Source organism: Pundamilia nyererei, unplaced genomic scaffold (assembly GCF_000239375.1).
Source record: "Pundamilia nyererei isolate P.nyererei 1_Seehausen unplaced genomic scaffold, PunNye1.0 scaffold00002, whole genome shotgun sequence".
Classification (NCBI taxonomy): Eukaryota; Metazoa; Chordata; class Actinopteri; order Cichliformes; family Cichlidae; genus Pundamilia; species Pundamilia nyererei.
This window is the reverse complement of record NW_005187403.1, coordinates 667,577-687,186: the sequence shown is the minus strand read 5'-3', so window position 1 is coordinate 687,186 and position 19,610 is coordinate 667,577. Positions and strand designations below refer to the sequence as shown.

Sequence of the window (19,610 nt, the reverse complement as noted above, 5' to 3'; positions counted from 1 at the left end):
GTCAAGTGTTTAAACCCCCTACCTACCCAACCCACCCAAATCAACATGTAACATGGATTTCAGTATTCCTCTATACTTTGAGAGGCACCCCAAATATTTCAGTTAAAATTCAACCCTGCCTCTGCTTTTTATGATCTTACAGCCAGGCCAAACTTTTTAAAATCCAAGAGTTTGAAAATCATAAATGTTAGTTTATGGCAACACAAAAGACTTCCCTGTCGAATTCTATTTCTGAACTATGTGGGGAGTGAGCCACACAATTTCCCCTGGAAAAGATGTCCACCCACCTGTGCCACAAATCGCTATGAATCAATAGACAGTGTTAGAAGCTGTATAGTTTCTCTTAAAGACCAGCTGCAATGTACATTTTTTCAGATAGCTAGACAAGTTCATCGGGAGTGCAATTTGTGGTTTTTGAGAATTAACACATTGGCAGTATCTGCCAGTCTGACTTGGCTTTGACACCTGAAATCAAACTTTTCCTATCTCAGACACTAAACTAATGCAATGATGTTTTCAGATGTGCCATTTTTATCATTTCAAAACGGTTCCCATTTCAAACTTAATATAGGCAACATTCCACTCTGACGCCACACATACCGGTACCTGTCCATTCATGTGCAATTTTAAGTCTTTCATTTGACTGCGGACACTGAGCCTTACAGTCATTTGCACAGGAAACAGCTGTACTAACTGTAATTAAACAGATCTGTTAAAAAGAAAAACTAATAAACTGAAATTTATCCCACAATCTTTTGGCCATTCGTTCCAAACATAAATTACATTTATAAAGAAGAAACCAAACAGATAACAAGAGAACAAAACCTCTGAGATCCAATCACATGTAGGCTTTACTCAAAACTGCCACTCTCATTTCCACAGTGTAAATAACTGTCTTGGTGTTGGAGGGGAAAAACAAAACAAAACAAAAAAGTACAGTGGAGGACACAGAGGAGTATCATTTGAATAGCACTACACCACTCGCCGCACTTCGAAAAATCGCTTCAGGTAGTAAATCTGTCCGAGTGTCATTGCCACCAGAACCAGAGCTTCAAAGAATGACCACAGGACCACTCTGCTGTTTGTGTTGTCATTGACTGGATGGAGAAGAAGAGGAGAACAATTATAAAGATTTATTTACACTTATGATTACAATGGTTATTGGACTTAATGTAAAAGCTCTTACTTGCTCTGTGTATCCTCTCACGGACCTCCATGTACTCCTGCTCGTGCTTCACGGCTGTCATGGCAACTGCCAGCTCGTTGATCATCTCCTCCAGCTTATTTTGGTGGGCTGAAACAAGAGAAAAGTGACTTGTCAGTGATGAGTCACAACACAGTGGTAAGGAACCCTGCTACCCCCATTTGAAAAAGAAAACCCCAAAAACAAACAACAACAAAAACATGCAAGATGTGCATATCCTTTTCACACCTGTGATGCATGTATCTGCCAGTGCTGTCCCATTATCAGAGACATTTATACTTCATACATGTTCTCAACATGTGCAACAAGTCAAATCATTCGCAAACATCACCACGTCTGTCTTATGTATGCATAATTAGTTTTTACTACAGAAGCAACTCTGGTTAGAGAAGACTGCAGTGCATCACAAGCTCAAAAATTTATTTCACAACAGTAGTTTAGTCAAAGCCTGCTGTGCCCTACCATCCCAGCTGTCACCACCTACGAAGAGGGAAACAGTGAATCCACATAATAAAGTCAAAAAATAAGAAATTAATAAAAGGAACAATCATTTTAAAAGCAACGGGAATAAAAAGAGTTGCGGTTAAACTACATAAATCCCCACTGTGTACCTTCTGTCTCCATATCCTGGCCTTTGGGAGCCTCTCCGATATCAATGGTGAACATGACAATCTTGGGTGTCATGGTTGACATCTTGTTGCTGAAGCAGAACTTGTAGGTTCCATCCATGTGCGCTGCCACCGAGTATTTCCCACTGGACTCTCTGTCCCCTTTGTAAATTTGCTTACCGTCAGGTCCTGTTATCTGGAGATAGAAGAATTTCTGAATAACTGACATTGCTGCATGACTGGAGAATAACATGACGGGCATGATGTGCTTTAGGAAACATATGGCAGAAACTAAGTCAGACTGTCTGCAGAAATAGCTAGATTTTCTGCTTAAAACTAGCGAAAATAAACAAATCCTACAACGTCTACAGCGCATTAACTATTCAATAATCAATAATCGTATTAGCTACATAATTAGCAACTTAGAAACAATGCTAATGCTGCACTTCCTATATCATAATGGGTAATTTAATCATCATTATGGAGCAGCTCTTAGCGGGAAACTAAAAAAAGCAACTCTGTAAGATGTAAATTCTAACGTTTTCCATTCAACTGTATGTTAAATCCTTTACACCTGCTTTGCACCCAACTAGTTTTACCAAACGGTACCGGCTAATAGCTAGCATTAGCACAGGCCTTGTGTTGCATTGCATTTTATGATTTACAAGTACATCCTGCCTCGCGTTAGGTGACTCTTTTGCTATCCGAATGAAACATCTCACCTCGACGTCGATGTCCAGGAAGCCTCCTTCGGCCACTTCAAACATGAGGCCCATCTTGGTGCCGGAGTTGACCCGCTCGTAGAAGCACTCCTCGGCATGGGCGTCTATGCTAACGAAGTAGCCAGAAGCAGTGGCCGACAGGACGGCCAGCAAGACAACTAGCTCCGACAAGGTAAACATGTTTCAGTGGTTGTGTGGAAAGCGTAAAAATAAATCTGACGGTATAAAAAATTTCCTCGCTACTGTATATCCAGTTTGTGTGAGTGGACTGTTGCAGGAGAGGAGCCGCAACAAGCTCGGCTACTCTGTGCTGCTCTCAGACTGCCACGTACGGGCTTACTGCACGGGTACCTGCGAGGGCCAAACCTCCGAGGATACGTGACACACACTGAAAAGGAAGTGAAAGGCAACTTTTCGTTTTCTCATTTGTTATTGGAAGAAGTCCCTTAAGTCTATGTAAACTTGCCAAAGTCAACCCCGTAAAGACTCCTTATGTGCAACGCGAATACTTAAAGACTCATGTTCTTTAGTTTACTATAATTTGTGTTTTTACACTGAATGTAAATACTTTTATTTATTGATTTATAAAAAAATCAAATCAAACGAACATAAGTGAAAATGCACTAATTTAATGAGTAAAATACATATGTTTATACAAATATATAATAAGAATATAATAACAAAATATCCTAAACAACAGCACCAAGTCATCTAAGTAATAGTACACGATTATGAAAACAATTGATATCAGTTGACAGCATTTTGCAATAACAACAATAATAATGATAATAGTAATTTATTAATGTTGCATAGCAGTTCAAAACTCTACTTGAAGATAATACTGCTTGAAGACACAGTGCATCACTGTAAGACTTTTTTGTAGTGTGGCATGAGTGACAGACTTGAATACTTTTTTGTTAGATTTGTAACGTTATAATATTTTGTATTATTTAATTCAGTTTAGTAAGTTACTGTTCTTACTGTCTTGGAGTGACAGTGACCAAATAATTTCCCCTCAGCTTAATAAAGTATTTTGATTCTTCTCCATTCCTCAGGTTTCCTGTCACTCTACAACATTACATTAAACAGTTTGAACCAAAAGACTGTTTAGCACAACCTCCTGGAACACGTCTCTCCTAGACATCTCTATGCCTTCACAGGTGTGTCATCTGGATAAACTGGGTTTGCACTCTTCATCCTCTTCATTGCTGCCCTCACTTCCTCCTTATTAATCCTCCACTCTTTGTGATTCACTAACTTTTCTCCATCTGTTTTCCTATCGTCCTCATTTTCTGGCATTATCAGCACCTCAAAGTGCTCCTTCCATCATCTTAACACACTCTCTTCTATTGTTAGCACATTTTCATTTCTATGGTTAACCACTCTAACCTGCAGCATATACTTTCCATTTCAATTTCTCTGTTTAGCCAATCAGCAAAAGTCCTTTTCTCCTTCCTTAATTTCTAGCGTCACTTACAACACACTACATTCCTTTTTCTTTGCCACCTCTCTCGTTGCTGTATTCCTAGCCTTCCTGTCTATTTTTTTCATCTCCTAAATATGTCACTCCTTCTTTACTAACCTCTTCATTTCAATAGTTTCTTGTACTTCATCATTTCACCACCAGGTCTGCTTTACCCGGTTGTGTCCAGAGGATACACCAAACACCAGTGTCAGCACTAAAGCTGTACTTTCCCAGTCATCGGGTAACTCTTTCCTTCCACCCAGAGCATGCCTCAACTTCTTCCTGAACTCTGTGCAACATTCTTCTTTCTTCAACTTCTTTCACTTACTCCTTGCCTCTGCCTTCACTCGCTTCCTCTTCTTAATGTACAAAGGCATCCTACAGACAACCATCTGATGCTGTTTAGCGACATTCTCCTCTGACACCACCTTTCAGTCTCCTATATCTTTCAGATTGCACATTTTGCATAAGATGTGGACCCTCTGTGTGCACCTTCCTCATCTCTTATGTCACCCTGTGTTCTTCCCTCTTCTTAAAGTACATGTTTAGTACAGACATTTTCATCCTTTTCGCAGAATGTACTATTATCCGTCCCTCTGCATTTCTCTAACACCTTACCCACTAAATACCTCTGTTCCCTTTGTCTACATGTCCATAGAATTTTGCACCAATCACAATAATGATCACGGTGACATTATTGCTTCATCTAACTTACTCAACTTACCCCAGAATTTGTCTTTCTTTTCTAATTGACATCCAGCCTGTGTTGCATGCGCACTGACAACATTCAACATCGACCATTCGATTTCCAGCTTCGGACTCATGTTCCTGCCTGACACTTTTCACCTCCACAACACTGTTCACATACTCTTCCTTACCCCTACTCCACTCCTCTTTCTATCTACACCATGGTAGAGCAGCTTGAATCCACCTCCAATACTCCTGGCCTTGCTTTCCTTCCATCTGGTCTCCTGCATAAACAATATATCTACCACAATATATTTATACTGCCAACTTTAACCCCCAGACTTCTGTCTTTCCTACGCTCTCATTGCCTCATAACACACCCTCCTCCTCTTCTTTTCCTTTGTCTATGGCCAATATTAGCATTTTACACCAGCACCCTGTTTGAAAGGTTGAAATCTCTTCAATCATGACTTGAATGTTGGCCAAGGTTTTAATGGGTTTGTCCAAATATTTATATTTGTTGGATCAAATATAAATAAAAGGATTTAAAAGCAAGATGCATTTTCACCAGTCTTATGGATGTACTATTTTGGGGAAAAGAGTACAATGCTTCAGTGATAAAGTTACTTACATCACCACTTGACTTTCTCCTAAGTTAGTCTGTTTTATGTGAAATATTTTATATGATTTTGCTTACAAAGCAAATGACAAATATTAGATAGCTCAAAGATTGCAAGTAAATGTTCAAATAGAAAAGAAATTGTTATACTAATTTTTTATCTGTATTTATTTCTACGCGTTTCTAATAACCCTAGACGCCACAACAAAACATTACGAAAGTTTAATAATATCATTTTTAAAATGGTAGCGCATCTAATTACGTCACAAATAACATATGAAATGTAATTTATCTCCCTTTGCCGTGAGTACAGACAGTCAACGAACTGTTCGAGAAGCCTTCGCAGACGTTCTTCGTCGTTTACCGCTTTCGCCGCTGTATCGTAAAAAAACCTTTAAAGAGCATGCGCTGAGTGAAAGTGATCTGGCTCTTTAATTTATCTGACGCCGTTTACCGGACGGACTGAGATCTGTAGCTTTTATTTAAGCGGGTTAAAGCGACCACGAGAGACGGACGCCCAGGGTGAAAAAATCCATTACACCCTCTGTTTTGTCGCAGGTTTGGTGACGTCCAATAATCGACTTGCTGTGAAGTCTCCGGGGCCGAGGCCTAGAGACATTTTTTTTGTAACGGGCGCTATAAAAAAAATTGGTGTCGATGCTTAACTACATTTAAGGTGCCCGTTTTGACCGGATGTGAACCAATGAAGCACTTTATACTGTAACTGAAGCTTTAACGGTGGGAAACGTTAGCCAGCTAATTAAAGCTACTGCTAACTGCCAGCGAGGAAGTGAGGAACGAAAAAAATGACATCTCGGAGGTAAGCGGGGGCTGTCTGGAAAACAATGTCTGCTGATAATGCTAGCTGAGTCTGCTAACTTTAAGTGAACTCAGCTGTTTGGATCTTGGTATGTCGGTAGACAGTCAATGAGAGTTCCGACGTTTCTGGAAATAGAAATAGGTGGTGTAGGGCTGCTTCATTTAGCGTTACACCGGCAACTTAAGGCAGTCTCAACTTGTTAAGTAAACAGCGCTGTAACATTTGTACAGAACATACAAAGCTAAGCTGTCCACAAACTGTAGTTACTAATAGATAAAGTTCAAGTTAACCAACTCTGCTACAGCTGCTGTTAACAGATGCATCTTACTGGATTGATTTGTTATGGTTTGAGCTGCTGTCCAAGTCAAACCAGCTGTATTTACAAATAACTGAGCATAAGACACCCCATATTGGTACAAAAATTAACGAGAAAACGGGAAAACTGCAGAGAGTGCATCAGAAAAACGGAAATGAAGTACTTTGACGTTGTAGATATGTGCAGAGTAGGAAGAAGTCATAGCAGTTTCAACATTTTAAGTAAATTAAATTCCTTAGGTAATAAATGTAACGCGTTAAAAAGTCATCGTTAGCGAGTGGAATAAATATATTTCACATAGATGGTGCACAGAACACAGACTTCTTGTACAGACGAGAGGCAAAAGATGAAAATAATATTCACAGGGAGGCAGAGGCAGGAGATGACCACAATGGACGCATGAGTGAAACAGGCAGGCAGTCTTTTCGGGGGAGTGCAGGGTGGCAACTTGTAGAAAGAGCGCAGTCAGCCTCTGAATGTCTTTACTGGAATATACAGAGTTGGATAGAGAGGAAGTGAAGAAAGACAGAGACAGTGTGGCTCTTTTTTACCCTTGGTTCCAAATGAGTCTCATTGTCAGCAAGCATCCTGTGCAATAATACCAGAAACATTATAAGAGAGAGACAAGACTCTCAAAGGAATCCTTTATTGAAATCTAGGCAAGAAATTTTTAACAGCAAGGATGGTGATTGGAGTATAACTTCCCCAGTGGCCTTTTGAAATCCTCATTAATGTGTAAGTCATTGACACATTTAAGCTGTTTTAATCAGATTTAACTTTCATGTCCAGGTGACCATTAAAATTAAACTTGGTTGATACTTCAAAATGCCCAGATAAGTGAGTGGAGATGAAACTACATGCTTTTAGAAGAACTTTGATAATACTGTCTCTGAATAGTGGATTGAAAATTGCAAATAATCAAGTTTTAAGCAGTTAATTCATAATTTTGAACACCTCTTAGTACTATAATTGACCATCCACTCTGAGTTATGTCATGCTGTTGTTGTGCAATGTATGGATTTTTGGCAAAAAGTTCACACAATGCACTATATAATGAGTAAAAATTAAACGCATGTACTTAACAGTAAGTCTAAATTGTTATTTTACTTGTCCTCTTTTAGGTGGTTTCACCCCAACATCACAGGTGTGGAGGCTGAAAACCTCCTGCTGACTCGTGGAGTGGACGGGAGCTTTTTAGCCAGACCCAGTAAAAGCAATCCAGGAGACTTCACGCTCTCAGTACGGTAAGTGACGTTACACATGTTTGTACAAAGCACCATACTCCAGAGGTGCATCCCTAGTGTACTGTGGGATTGTGAAAACTAAACAGTGTTACTGGAGCAAACATTTGGACATTGAATAATCTGTCTGCTGATCCAATGTTTTTTTTTTTTTTTTTTTCTCCCCCTCCCTTTTAATGATCTGGATGCCTTTCTTTGACTTTATAACAGAAGAATTGTTTTGCATTACCCTTTTACAAGTTAGATTAAAATAAAAATAAAACAAAACATTCTTGCTTGTGAGACAAGTAAGGAAACAAGGAACATACAAAGTTGACTGTCAGTCAACTTTACAGAGGTTTGCTTTGATATTTTGGCTATCCCTGTGGTGTGCATTAAGAGTTTTAAAAACCATTACAATACAGGAAGCAATGGATGAACTGTGATTGTTCTGCTGTTTTAATAAAATGTGCTTTTGCACTTTATAAATAATTTTTACAAATCAACTTGAGAAAGACTATGAGCTCTGTTAAGGTGATCAAAGTAAATTTTGAATGGTTGGACATTTCAGTATTGCCAGCCTTTAGGTTTTTCCTAATATTTTTTCTTACTTTTTTTTTTTGTGGCTTGGTCACAGATGCTGAAGGACTTTCAAAAGACAGGAGTTATACAGCATTATCCCTTCGACTGGAAGAGAAAATATAAATGGATTGAATGAGCAACAAATTGTTTAATTTTCACTTTACATATATTATCTCTTTTTATTATCTCTTTCTCTTTATTCTCTCTTTTTTTTTTTTTTAAACTAAAATTTTGCAAGAGTGAAATAATTTACTGGATTCTTCTGTTTTATGATCTGCATAAAGCAAGATTTAAGACACACTTTTTGTAGGACAGTGTAGTTTCACAGCAAAATTATCCTACCTACTTTGCTTTCAAATAGAACCACATTCGTGGTCAAATAGAACCACATTCGTGGTTCTATTTGACTAATCTATTGGACTAATCAGTATTTCAGCAGTAACAGTTAGTCAAAAGACTGTGGAACTTGAATTAGGTTTTGATAAATCCACAGAGAATTATCCCTCAGTTCTGTAGGATGTTTTAGTCTATTCAGTATAATTGTCTGTTTTCCACGCTCTGCCCACATCACATTCGTTTCCAGGAGCAGCAGGCAGGTGTTTTGAGTGAACAAGCACAGATAAACCCCTGCAGCACATTAGGTACCCAGCACTAAACTAACAAGCAGTCAAAGTTGGAAACTAGCACATCTACATCTAGCAGCTTAATGGCCAGATGGTTCACTTAGGAGCTGGTGCAGAGCAAGCCTGAGAGTAAATATTAGACTTATATTTAACAGGTGGACACAAACATGACTGGAAAAGAGTAATAGCTTTGCTTGGTGTGTGAAGAGGGAATTGTTTAAGTAATAACATGATAAGATAAGATAAGATAAGATAAGATAACCTTTATTAGTCCCACACGTGGGAAATTTGTTTTGTCACAGCAGGAAGTGGACAGTGCAAAAGTTATGACGCAAAAATTAGGAGGAAAGACCTGCGAAATCTCTCCGTCCCACACCGTGGGTGCCGCAGTCTCCCACTGAAGGAGCTGCTCAGTGCTGTCACAGTCTGCTGCATGGGGTGGGAGATGTTGTCCAACAGGGATGACAGCTTAGCCGCCGTTCTCCTGTCACTCACCACCTCCACTGGGTCCAGAGGGCATCCTAGAACAGAGCTGTATTAGTTCTTTATGTTCTGTCCCTTGCAGCATAATTGGACTATTAAATTGTTGTCTTTCCTTTACAATTTTGGACGATAGTGAGAAATCCAGTATTATCTGAAGAAGGCAAGACCAGTGTTTGCTGATGCAAAAAACCCAAACAACTTTGTATTTTTCTCTTGAGGCCTGTCAAGTCATAAATTCTATTTCAAGATAAAGTATCATTAAGTCAGTTTGGCTGATGTAGCCAGTGTTATTTTTGAAACAGCCACATATTTCATCTGTACGGTCTCTCATCTTGCACCATATTTACTTCCTATGGAAACAAAACAAATCATGCTTCTCGTGTGGAAACTGACATTTCCACAAGGACGCTAGTTTAAATCAGCGTGTCTTGTCCTTTTTAAAAAAATTTATTTATTTATTTTAAACTAAGTCACTGACAGTTATTGAGCCGCATATCTGACACAAGTTCTCCTTTTTTCTATTTTCTGTGTTGATGGCAGTCACCTATAATTACTCAACAGTTAGTCTGGTTTGTATCACCAAAAAACATATGCCAATAGAAATGATACCTATGGTGTTAGTGGTACATGTTACACAGTGTTAAACTGATTATCACTTTGCTAATTTTGTATCATTTCTCGCTCTGCATCAGAAGGGCTGGAACAGAAACAAACCTAAGGGTTGTTTCAGTTCAGTTAATATAATGTCGTGCCTGTAACAGTTTCCTAAAGTTGGTGACAGTATAAAATTTTGTGTTCTGTTTGAAAGACGAAAGCTGGAGGCACAGAGTACCTCCATAGAGTAGTTTTCATTATCACCTAATGTCCTGATTGATTGAGATCCAATGAATTACTTCATCTGAAAAATGTCATAAAATCTTGTTTTGTCAGATCAAAAGAACTAATTTTCACAAGTGAGAAATACTGTGAACATCTTAATCTTGGGGATTAATCATGGTCAGATTGATTGCCTATAGCTTTCTGTACTTTCATGACGCCATCTCCTCTTAAAGCTGACACTCACAACACTGTCATTTGTAGGTTCATCCTGTTTGTTATCAAGTTACAGCTTAATGTAACTTCTGTGATTCAAGAGCTAAGAGGCAGTTTATATCCTGTCTGCAACTTTTTGCAAAGTAATCATCTTCTGTTTATACATTTTTTAAAATTAAATTAATTCAAATTAAATTAAATGAATTCAATTTCATTTATCTAGTGCCAATTCACAAGAACACCTACCTCATGGCATTTTATATTGTAGGGTGAAAACATCCACCTGCCACGATCATTTGTGAGTGAGGGGAAAGAAGAGTGCAGAGGGAAATGGAACAAAAGACACATATGGGAGAAAGATTAAGAGTTTAATAATTAGTAATGATTTGAATGCAGTAGTAGTGAGTGATGAGTAAGGTGCTGAGTGCGTCATGGAAGTCCTCCATCAGCTTGTTGTGGCATAACTCACCATTAGCTCCAGTTATGTTTTCTTTTCACATAACTGGAGCTAATGGTGCTCATTTTTATTTTATTTTTTAACCCTCCCTAACCCTTTCCCCAAAACTGATTATTAAAGCTATTTTTTAAAATAAAATATTCAGTCATATAATTGAAGACAGAAGAGAGCAGTGAAGAGTGAAAAACAGACCAGTTTTGTGTGTACAAAAATGGACAGAACATGGTGGTAGAACTAAAATAATTAGAGAAAAACACGCTGAAAAATTCTGCAAATTTTATGACTTATAATATAACTTATAATATGTAACATAATATTTTGGCTGTTTAGCTTGTATCTGAGCTCAAAATATGAGGAAAAAATGGATCATAGGCCAGTTGTTCCTACATTTGTAACCTGATGATGATCTTTCATGTGATAGTAACATAAATGTTTGTGCTGTTCTGCAGGCGAAATGGAGCAGTCACCCATATTAAGATCCAGAACACAGGAGATTACTACGACCTTTATGGCGGGGAGAAGTTTGCCACACTTGCAGAGCTGGTGCAGTATTACATGGAACATCATGGACAACTGAAAGAGAAAAACGGTGATGTTATTGAGCTGAAGTATCCACTCAACTGTGCAGATCCCACCTCAGAGAGGTAAGTGTTAATGTTCATGTAATATTTGTTGTGGCAGAAAAGTTCTAAAAAAAAACAAACTCCAAATGAGTTGTCAATAATTTCTGAACACCTTGTATATTTTGTATATTAAATTTACATAAGACCATTTTGGACACAGGTGTTGTTGTTTTTGTTTTTTTTTTAAACTATTTGATAACACTATAGTTGCCAGTTCAATTCACACTTAAACAGTAAGTAAGAACTATAAGCTTCAGATTTTAATGTTATGTCTTTTATCTTTGATAAGCTGTGCTTGCTTCAAGTTAACTAAGGCAGATCTTGCAGTTTACATAATATGAGAGCACATCTCTGTTACGTGATATATTCTACTACCTTCATATTTTCCCATTGCAGATGGTTCCACGGACACCTGTCGGGCAGGGAGGCTGAGAAGTTGCTCACTGAGAAAGGCAAGAATGGCAGTTTCCTGGTGAGGGAGAGCCAGAGCCATCCGGGAGATTTTGTTCTATCGGTCCGTACTGGAGATGACAAAACAGACAGCAGTGACAGTAAACCTAAAGTCACTCATGTCATGATCCGCTGCCAGGTAAGATCCAGATTTTGTACACACTCCATGTGTTTTCCACACCTAAACTCTGCCTCTTAGTTTGTCTGAATTCTGTGCATCATGTAGCATGCAGGTATACCAGCAGCCACCCAAGTATATTTAGAAATTTAGTTTATCCTTTTCCATCTTTCCAAGGGTAGCAGATTTATTAGTTGACTTTTTTTTTTTTTTAAAGCCTTGCTAACCAGCTAGCCCTGGCCCTTAATTATTCTTAACTTTTGGCTGGTTAAAATCATGACATGGATTACCTAGATTTTTTCTTTTTTTAATGAAAATTTCAAGTTCAGAAGCAGAGTGCTTTCTTAGAAAATACTTTTTAATAATACCCAGTGGTATAGCTGCTGCTACCCAAGGTGGATAAGCTAGAAGTTGTGTTGCAGTCACTCATTTTCTATAATATAGAGTTTTTGCACATTACTGAAAGCAACAACATCTCAGTATTTTAAGACAAGATATTCAGTCAATTAACATACCTTGTAAAATTTCATCTAGGTCTTGAGGACTGTATACATAGATATGAATTGGTTGTATACAAAAGACATCTGTATCTTGATTCTGGTAACATAAGGCTAGTCTGTTTTTAATTATATTGCTGATGTACCTGTGTCCTTTTGCTCAGCATGACCTGAAGTATGATGTGGGTGGAGGGGAGAAGTTTGACTCCCTCACAGACTTGGTAGAGCACTACAAGAAGAACCCTATGGTTGAAACTCTGGGCACTGTGCTTCAGCTTAAACAGGTTTGACCCATCTCATGTGTTCCCAAGCATTTGTGCCTATATAACCTGCCTCAGAATCTGTTCAGTTGTAAAGGAAGAGAAACATTGGAAACATTTCCTGATTTGTTTGTCTTCTGACTCTTGGTCTTTGCAGCCTCTGAACACTACCCGTATTAACGCAGCAGAGATTGAGAGTCGAGTTAGGGAGCTTAGCAAACTAGCGGAGGCAACAGACAAGGTCAAACAGGGATTCTGGGAAGAATTTGAGGTGAGTGGTCCTACGTTTGTGTTAATTTTTATTATTCGTGTACTTTTGTATTATCGACATCTTTAAAAATGAAAGTAAATAGTCATAACTTTATTACACAAGAAAAACAACACATGGATGTGAAGTGAACTGCCTCCTGTTGCTCATGCTTTCATGCATATCTATTTTATGGTCAGACAGTTTAAAATATGGACATAGCTTCTGTAGCATTTTTATGCCATTGTGAAGCCTCATACTTGCATAGACATGGAGTTATAGTGAATGAAGTGAAAGACTTCATTATTTGTCTGCAAAGATAAATTTATAACCATAAATTAGGTGAAGTTAGTGAAAACCGGGTTCTGTTTACATGATAAATTTTTTTTGGTGTCACTATAATCAATGAATAATCATAGGTAATTGTGATCTTAATATTTAACCAAATAATTGTGATAAGGATCACCGTGGAGCCCTAATTATAAAATTGACAGCTGACTAAAATTAATAGTGTTGGACATTAACTGTAAATTAGTGTCATGGATCACAGTAGCCAGTGAAATAATTTAGCAAGCTAGCGAATTAGCTTTTCTACGTACCATACATGATTTCAGGAGGAATAATGTTAGCAAGCAAATTGCAGTTAGTTGCAACCTTATGCCTGTACTGGCAACATACAGTAATGTAAGCTAATAAAGTAATTTGAAAATGGCAGACTTTGGAATTAGCTGACCTTTTCTACTCAAGATAGTATTTGTTTATATACGATTTCTTGTGATTTGTCTGCATCAGCGATCGTTGTATTCACTAACATTAACCAGAAGAGCGATAGGTTAAGGGTTTGAGTCTTGCTATGTATTGAATTTCCTGTTAATGTTGACAATAATTTTCTCCTGAAGGCCAAATCTCGTGTTCGCAAGGCTTCACTCAACAAATATGCCTAGTGTCGGCTAACTTCAGCTTGCCTGCTAAGGCTAACAAATAACTTGACACCTAACATAATGTGGCATGATTGTTGATGTCAGAGTATTTCAGAAACTGCTCATTTACTGGGTTATTTCCCCCAGAAAACCATCTCTGGATAAAGTGTGATTAAAAATTTTAGAAATCTTGGTTGGAAATGGCATTTTAAAATGTGACTCTCCTCTTTTTTTCCTATTCAGACCTTACAGCAACAAGAGTGCAAGTTGCTCTACAGTCGCAAAGAGGGCCAGAGACCAGAGAACAAAAACAAGAACCGATACAAGAACATTCTGCCTTGTAAGAAAATCACTCATTTTTGTCTATAAAAACCCTCCAGTTTAACTGCTCAAGGACCTCCTGAAGGGATTTTTGAGGCAACTAACTACTGATTTTATTTCCATTTCCAGTCGACCACACACGCGTGGTGCTGAAAGACGGGGACCCAGATGAGCCAGGCTCTGACTATATCAACGCCAATATCATCATGGTAGTATCCACTGTCATGGTAAACTCATGTCATCTTTGGGACACACATTGCACACACTGCATATGTATGTGATAGTATGTAGATGGCTTCATATGTCAACTTTCACTCACGCCGCTATTCATCAGCCTGTGTGATCAGTCAGTTTGTGTTCTTGTTTGCTGTATTTCTCAGTTGCTGACTGTGTCATGCTTATGTGTGTTTATGCAGCCGGATTTGGACTCAAAGTGTAATCAAGGCACCAAGGTGAAGAAGAGCTACATTGCCACTCAGGGCTGTCTACATAACACCATCAGTGACTTCTGGAGGATGGTTTTTCAGGAGGACTCTCGAGTCATCGTCATGACCACCAAAGAGGTAGAAAGAGGGAAGGTAAGCAAAGCGACTGATCACGGAACTGCAATTCTACCTTAAAGGTTAAGATACTATTTCAAGATGTGCCGTTTTTGTGTGCTGCTCAAATTCTTAAAATAATTAATCTAAGCAGACAATATGGTTGATTGTCAGGGATAAACACCATTGTTAACAAATTCTAAACTGTTAGGTCATTAAGCTTGAGTTAGTATTTTATTAAATAAAAATAAGTTAATTAGTAATGTTTATTAATTTGTTAACAGTTTGAAACTACCTTTAAAGTTAAAGCACCAAAACTGCACGACAGGTTTATCATGGTTCAAGCTGAAATGCACTGATCACAACTTTAACCCTGCATGTTTAGAAAATATACTTAAAAGTTCCCAGTGTCTTTAAAAAAACAAACAACCCCCCCCAAAAAACAAAGGTAAAGAACTTCTGTGAGACACTATCAATGCTCCTAAATTGACGTGTTTAAGATAAAACAAGATAGATGCCATCCCAAAAGTTGGAAAATCCTTTTACAGCAGCCAAAACGTCATACACAACCCATGAGAAAATATCTTGACAGTAAAACGACTCAATAAGTTAAATATAAAATTAGAATATAGAGCACAGTAAACAAAATAAAATAAAGATGCACCAAAGGGAACAACAGAATAGAATGCCATGCAAAAAGTTGAGTATAATACAATTAGAACCACAATAAGAAAAATGTACAAATACAAAAAGAAAAACTACAAAACTTCAAAATTTTATACAAAAGTTCAAAGTAAAGGATATAGTGTGGAAAAAGTAAAAAAACAAAAATAGTCAACTTCCTGATAACTAGCTATCTTAGCTAATATTAGCAGTAACTTCTAGTATGTGAGATTTCCATGTATGTGTGTATGTATGCATGCATGTATGTTTCCTTTAAAAAAATTAAAATGTGTTTAACATATTTACAGAAAATATCGACATTCACAGGAACTTCAAATGTTCTACTACTACTACTGATGAATATGTAATGTGCAACTATGTGATTGTGTTTCAACAGAGTAAGTGTGTGAAATACTGGCCAGACGTGTCAGCGCTGAAGGAGTATGGGGCTATGCGTGTTCGCAATGTCAGAGAGACGTCTGCACATGACTACATCTTAAGAGAACTGAAACTTTCCAAAGTTGGACAGGTAAGTTGTTTGTTTGTATGAAAATATACTGTGCAAATCTAACATGATGATTCTTTGGGAAAAAAAAAAAGTTGTTATCCATCATTGAAGTTAACTGCAATAAATGCCAAAAATTACTAAAGATGACAGATTTAAAACCTGTTCAAATCCCATGAACCCCTTTGATTATGGACTCTTATTTTTTTGTTGTTGTTTTTCAGGGCAACACAGAACGTACAGTTTGGCAGTACCACTTTAGGGCCTGGCCAGATCATGGAGTCCCCACTGACCCAGGTGGTGTACTTGACTTCTTAGAAGAGGTCAACCTTAAACAGGAGAGCATATTGGATGCTGGGCCAATAACGGTACATTGCAGGTACCTCAAATTCCACAGTCAGAACACTTTATCATTGATAATGAAAGAGATATGGTTATTCAAAGTCTTGTTTTTCAGTGCAGGGATTGGGCGGACAGGAACCTTTATAGTGATTGACATCCTAATAGATGTGATCAGAGAAAAAGGTGAGTACACATGCACTCTGTGGCCACTGTAGCACCAAGCTCACAATTCTCCATATTTTCTTCTGCATATTTTCTTAGTCTGTAAATGCATTTCTTTTTCTTTCTTTCTTTCTTTTTTTTTTTTTTTTTTTTCCCCAAAATTGATTTTTGTTCCAGGCTGCATACATATTAATGTCTGCTCTGAGTCTGAGCATTTTAAGTGTGATTGTGAGGACAGATGTATATATTTGGTGAAATAATTAAATAACTTTGTATTTAATTTAATGGTACCTGTCCTGCACTGTATCATGAATTTATTTTATCTGTCAACCTTAACCTCTGTCACAGTCAGGGGCTAGGGCTAACACTGATCTAGTCAAAACTTACTTTGGCCTGGGGCCAGTTCTTTCATTGGTTCCTTCTTAATAGCAACTACACAGTTTGTGCTTGCATACTTGCCAGTTTCTTGCCAGTACTTGAAACGAACACTCAGGAGTCTAGACGTGTGAGGATGATGTCTTATACACGTCTACATAACTCACTGCTTATCCAAGAAAAAACACACACAGATTACATGTTTTTTGTTTTGTTTTTAAAATTCTACTAGACTTCAAAAACTTATAAGAGACAACTGATGTTTAGAATAAATAATCTAAGCTTTGTTGCTCCCTTGTCACAAAGGGTTGCTACAGCAGGTAGCTCCTCATATTTGATATTAGCAGAGTTTTATGCAAGATGAACCTTCCTGATGCAATCCCACAGAGTACTTGTATCTCCCCTTTTGCTTGCCGAGTTGTTTCATTAAAAATATATATAATTTGATCATTTCTGGAGAATGTAGTCCAAATGTTTCTGCACTCATGCCTGGATGTCATGAGTGCCTGGTCAGCTGATACCTTGAGAGATAAGGGGACTGTTATGTCTCATATTTTCAAATACGTCGAAGCGCTTTTCCAGGTTCTCTTGAAAAAGTGACCAGCTGTTTGAAGATTACGCTATTACATTGTCATCAACAAAAATGTGCATATTTGGTTTCCCTGACTTATAAACTCTATAAAGAATGGTGTTTGGGACAAGATCTGGACTGTAGTCTGGAGTCTATTTTTGACTATGCAAAATGCATTAAATTTGTTAAATTATTTATTTATTTTTCCTGGTGCAGGAGTGGACTGTGACATTGATGTGCCGAAGACCATACAGATGGTTCGTTCTCAGCGTTCTGGGATGGTGCAGACTGAGGCACAATACAGATTCATCTACATGGCTGTACAGCACTACATAGAAACATTGCAGAGGCGCATAGAAGAAGAGCAGGTACGCAGCACTTTGTTTTTTATTTTTCACCTCACTTCTACTCACACTTATACCATTCATCTGCTTTCTCCTCCACAGAAAAGTAAGATTAAGGGACGTGAGTACACAAACATTAAGTACTCTTTGTCTGACCTGACTGGAGGAGAGCAGAGCCCTCTGCCTCCTTGCACTCCTATTCCTACTCCCACCTGCACAGAGTAAGTGCCTCTTAAATGACCTGTGGCATTTAAACCCTTGTAAAGAAAGCATTGACAGTTTCTTGTTGATTTGTATTTGCTGTCAGGATGAGGGAGGACAGCTCCAGGGTGTATGAAAATGTGGGGCTGATGCAGCAACAGAAGAGCTTCAGATGAGATTCACCTTTTGATACCAGTGCTCTATCAGCTCCAGGTAAATCCATGAAGAACATATGGAGAGAACTGTCAACATACAGTAGCTTTAAATGAGAGGAAGCTGATCTAAAGAACAAAAATACAACCAGTTCTGCTTGTCAAAGAGAAGGAATTAGAAAAAGACAGTTGTCTACAGTAGTTAAAACAATAAAGGTCAGTCTTTATAGCATTAAATACAGAGTTATTGTTAATTAAGGAGAAAACAACTTTTACCTTTTTAGATTACCTAAAAAAAAATTAAATATTGTGTTCTAATCTTTTGTAGTTTATATATAGCTGAGAAGAAGGTTAAATTTACTGAAGGGAAATTTAAATTATAATAATGGAAAACATTTTTTAAATTATTATTATTATTATTATTATTATTATTGTCACTTAATGCATGAGCTGACATTGTGATTAAGTAAGCACACCTCAAATATCCATGTAACATCTCTGACCATTTCTGCTAAAGACTTGTAATCTGTTTCCTTATTTGGAAGATGAAAAGTGCCAGTCCTTTTTTCTTTTCTTTCCTGCATTTTTTCATACCTACTGTTAGTACATTAAATGTCAAGCAATCAAGTTATTAAGTGGGGTCATTTATCTTTCTCATACCTACACTGTTTCTGTTATCTGTACCTAAATGTTCTAATGCTCTTAACTATGTTTTTAAATCATTTTAAGCACAAAGACATTCCACAAGATCTTTATTCCATTTTTAGAAACCTGCACCTTCCTCTGAAAACTTAACAACTTGTTCGTCCTCACAGAGATCAGTCCTAGAGATAAAGGCTTTTGGATAACTGAGCTATAGGCTTTGTCAAAATGTTGTTGAAAATTGTAGGTTTGTTCATGCTGCTCTGTTTTTTCAGTTGTTAAACCACATGTAATTCAGGATATCTCTGAATCGTGTTCTAGTCTGTTAACCAATCACTACTGCATCAAAACTACGACATTACAATTTAATCTTGATGCAGGTTTAATATTCCAGGTAAGAAAATCCCAGAAAATTCATTCACTTTACCTGGAAGGAGTGTTTTCAGTAGGAGAAATTTTTCATCATTCATTCAAGTGACTTTTGTCAGTGGGATTACAATGCAGTGATTAGTGGAAAATTGCAATAGAATTAAAGTATGTAATGTTCAAAACATAAATATTTCCTTGAAGCATAAATGATCCTACACATTTCCTATGAAACAATAACAAGTTGTACATTTTCAATGTTTAAGTGTTCCCTTTCAGTCATTTAAGAGTTAAAATGCAAATAATTAGTTTAACTGACTGATATATCTGACTAGAGAAAAGAAGCAATGTTTAAGCAGTGCCATCCAATGTTTCACCTCAGGATTGTGCTGATATGAAAATGCTACAACTGAAAATTGCCAGTTTGTCACAATGCATGTAAATAATCCTCAGTGCATAAATAACATCTTGCAC

At 37.5% G+C, this 19,610-nt stretch overlaps 2 protein-coding genes across 4 annotated transcripts in view; one reads left to right on the top strand and one right to left on the bottom strand.

Annotated features, from left to right (window-relative positions):
• Window positions 1-828: 828 nt before the first annotated feature.
• Window positions 829-2,909, bottom strand: tmed2 (transmembrane p24 trafficking protein 2). Of its 2 annotated transcripts, XM_005720037.1 has the most exons (5): window positions 2,535-2,909; window positions 1,816-2,008; window positions 1,667-1,684; window positions 1,187-1,294; window positions 829-1,097 (listed from the first exon to the last, which is right to left on the bottom strand). In XM_005720037.1, exons 1-5 carry the CDS (start codon window positions 2,712-2,714, stop codon window positions 973-975), a joined length of 624 nt encoding a protein of 207 aa, XP_005720094.1. In that variant the 5' UTR covers window positions 2,715-2,909; the 3' UTR covers window positions 829-972. The 2 variants fall into 2 exon arrangements, with proteins under 2 accessions (XP_005720094.1, XP_005720095.1); XM_005720038.1 differs by lacking the exon at window positions 1,667-1,684 and having other exon boundaries at window positions 2,535-2,908.
• Window positions 2,910-5,638: 2,729 nt separating this feature from the next.
• Window positions 5,639-19,610, top strand: part of ptpn11a (protein tyrosine phosphatase non-receptor type 11a) — a 17,369-nt gene continuing 3,397 nt past the window's right edge. The window contains exons 1-15 of one of the 2 annotated variants that reach the window (XM_005720035.1): window positions 5,639-6,125; window positions 7,563-7,685; window positions 11,288-11,482; window positions 11,858-12,050; window positions 12,691-12,810; window positions 12,944-13,057; window positions 14,197-14,293; window positions 14,404-14,483; window positions 14,691-14,852; window positions 15,874-16,005; window positions 16,206-16,360; window positions 16,439-16,506; window positions 17,648-17,799; window positions 17,878-17,996; window positions 18,083-18,189. In XM_005720035.1, coding sequence (XP_005720092.1) covers window positions 6,112-6,125; window positions 7,563-7,685; window positions 11,288-11,482; window positions 11,858-12,050; window positions 12,691-12,810; window positions 12,944-13,057; window positions 14,197-14,293; window positions 14,404-14,483; window positions 14,691-14,852; window positions 15,874-16,005; window positions 16,206-16,360; window positions 16,439-16,506; window positions 17,648-17,799; window positions 17,878-17,996; window positions 18,083-18,152 — 1,794 coding nt within the window. In that variant the 5' untranslated portion in view covers window positions 5,639-6,111 and the 3' untranslated portion in view covers window positions 18,153-18,189. Of the gene's footprint in view, window positions 6,126-7,562; window positions 7,686-11,287; window positions 11,483-11,857; window positions 12,051-12,690; window positions 12,811-12,943; window positions 13,058-14,196; window positions 14,294-14,403; window positions 14,502-14,690; window positions 14,853-15,873; window positions 16,006-16,205; window positions 16,361-16,438; window positions 16,507-17,647; window positions 17,800-17,877; window positions 17,997-18,082; window positions 18,190-19,610 lie in introns of both variants that reach the window. The other variant, XM_013909911.1, reaches the window with a different exon arrangement.

Bases quoted from the DNA above. Each gene is read 5' to 3' on its own strand.
- tmed2 (XM_005720037.1), bottom strand. From the start codon at position 2,714: ATGTTTACCTTGTCGGAGCTAGTTGTCTTGCTGGCCGTCCTGTCGGCC. The intron at 2,009-2,534 runs GTGAGATGTTTC...TTCTATCTCCAG, and splicing joins TCCTGGACATCGACGTCGAG to ATAACAGGACCTGACGGTAA. The intron at 1,098-1,186 runs GTAAGAGCTTTT...TTCTCCATCCAG, and splicing joins TGAGAGGATACACAGAGCAA to TCAATGACAACACAAACAGC.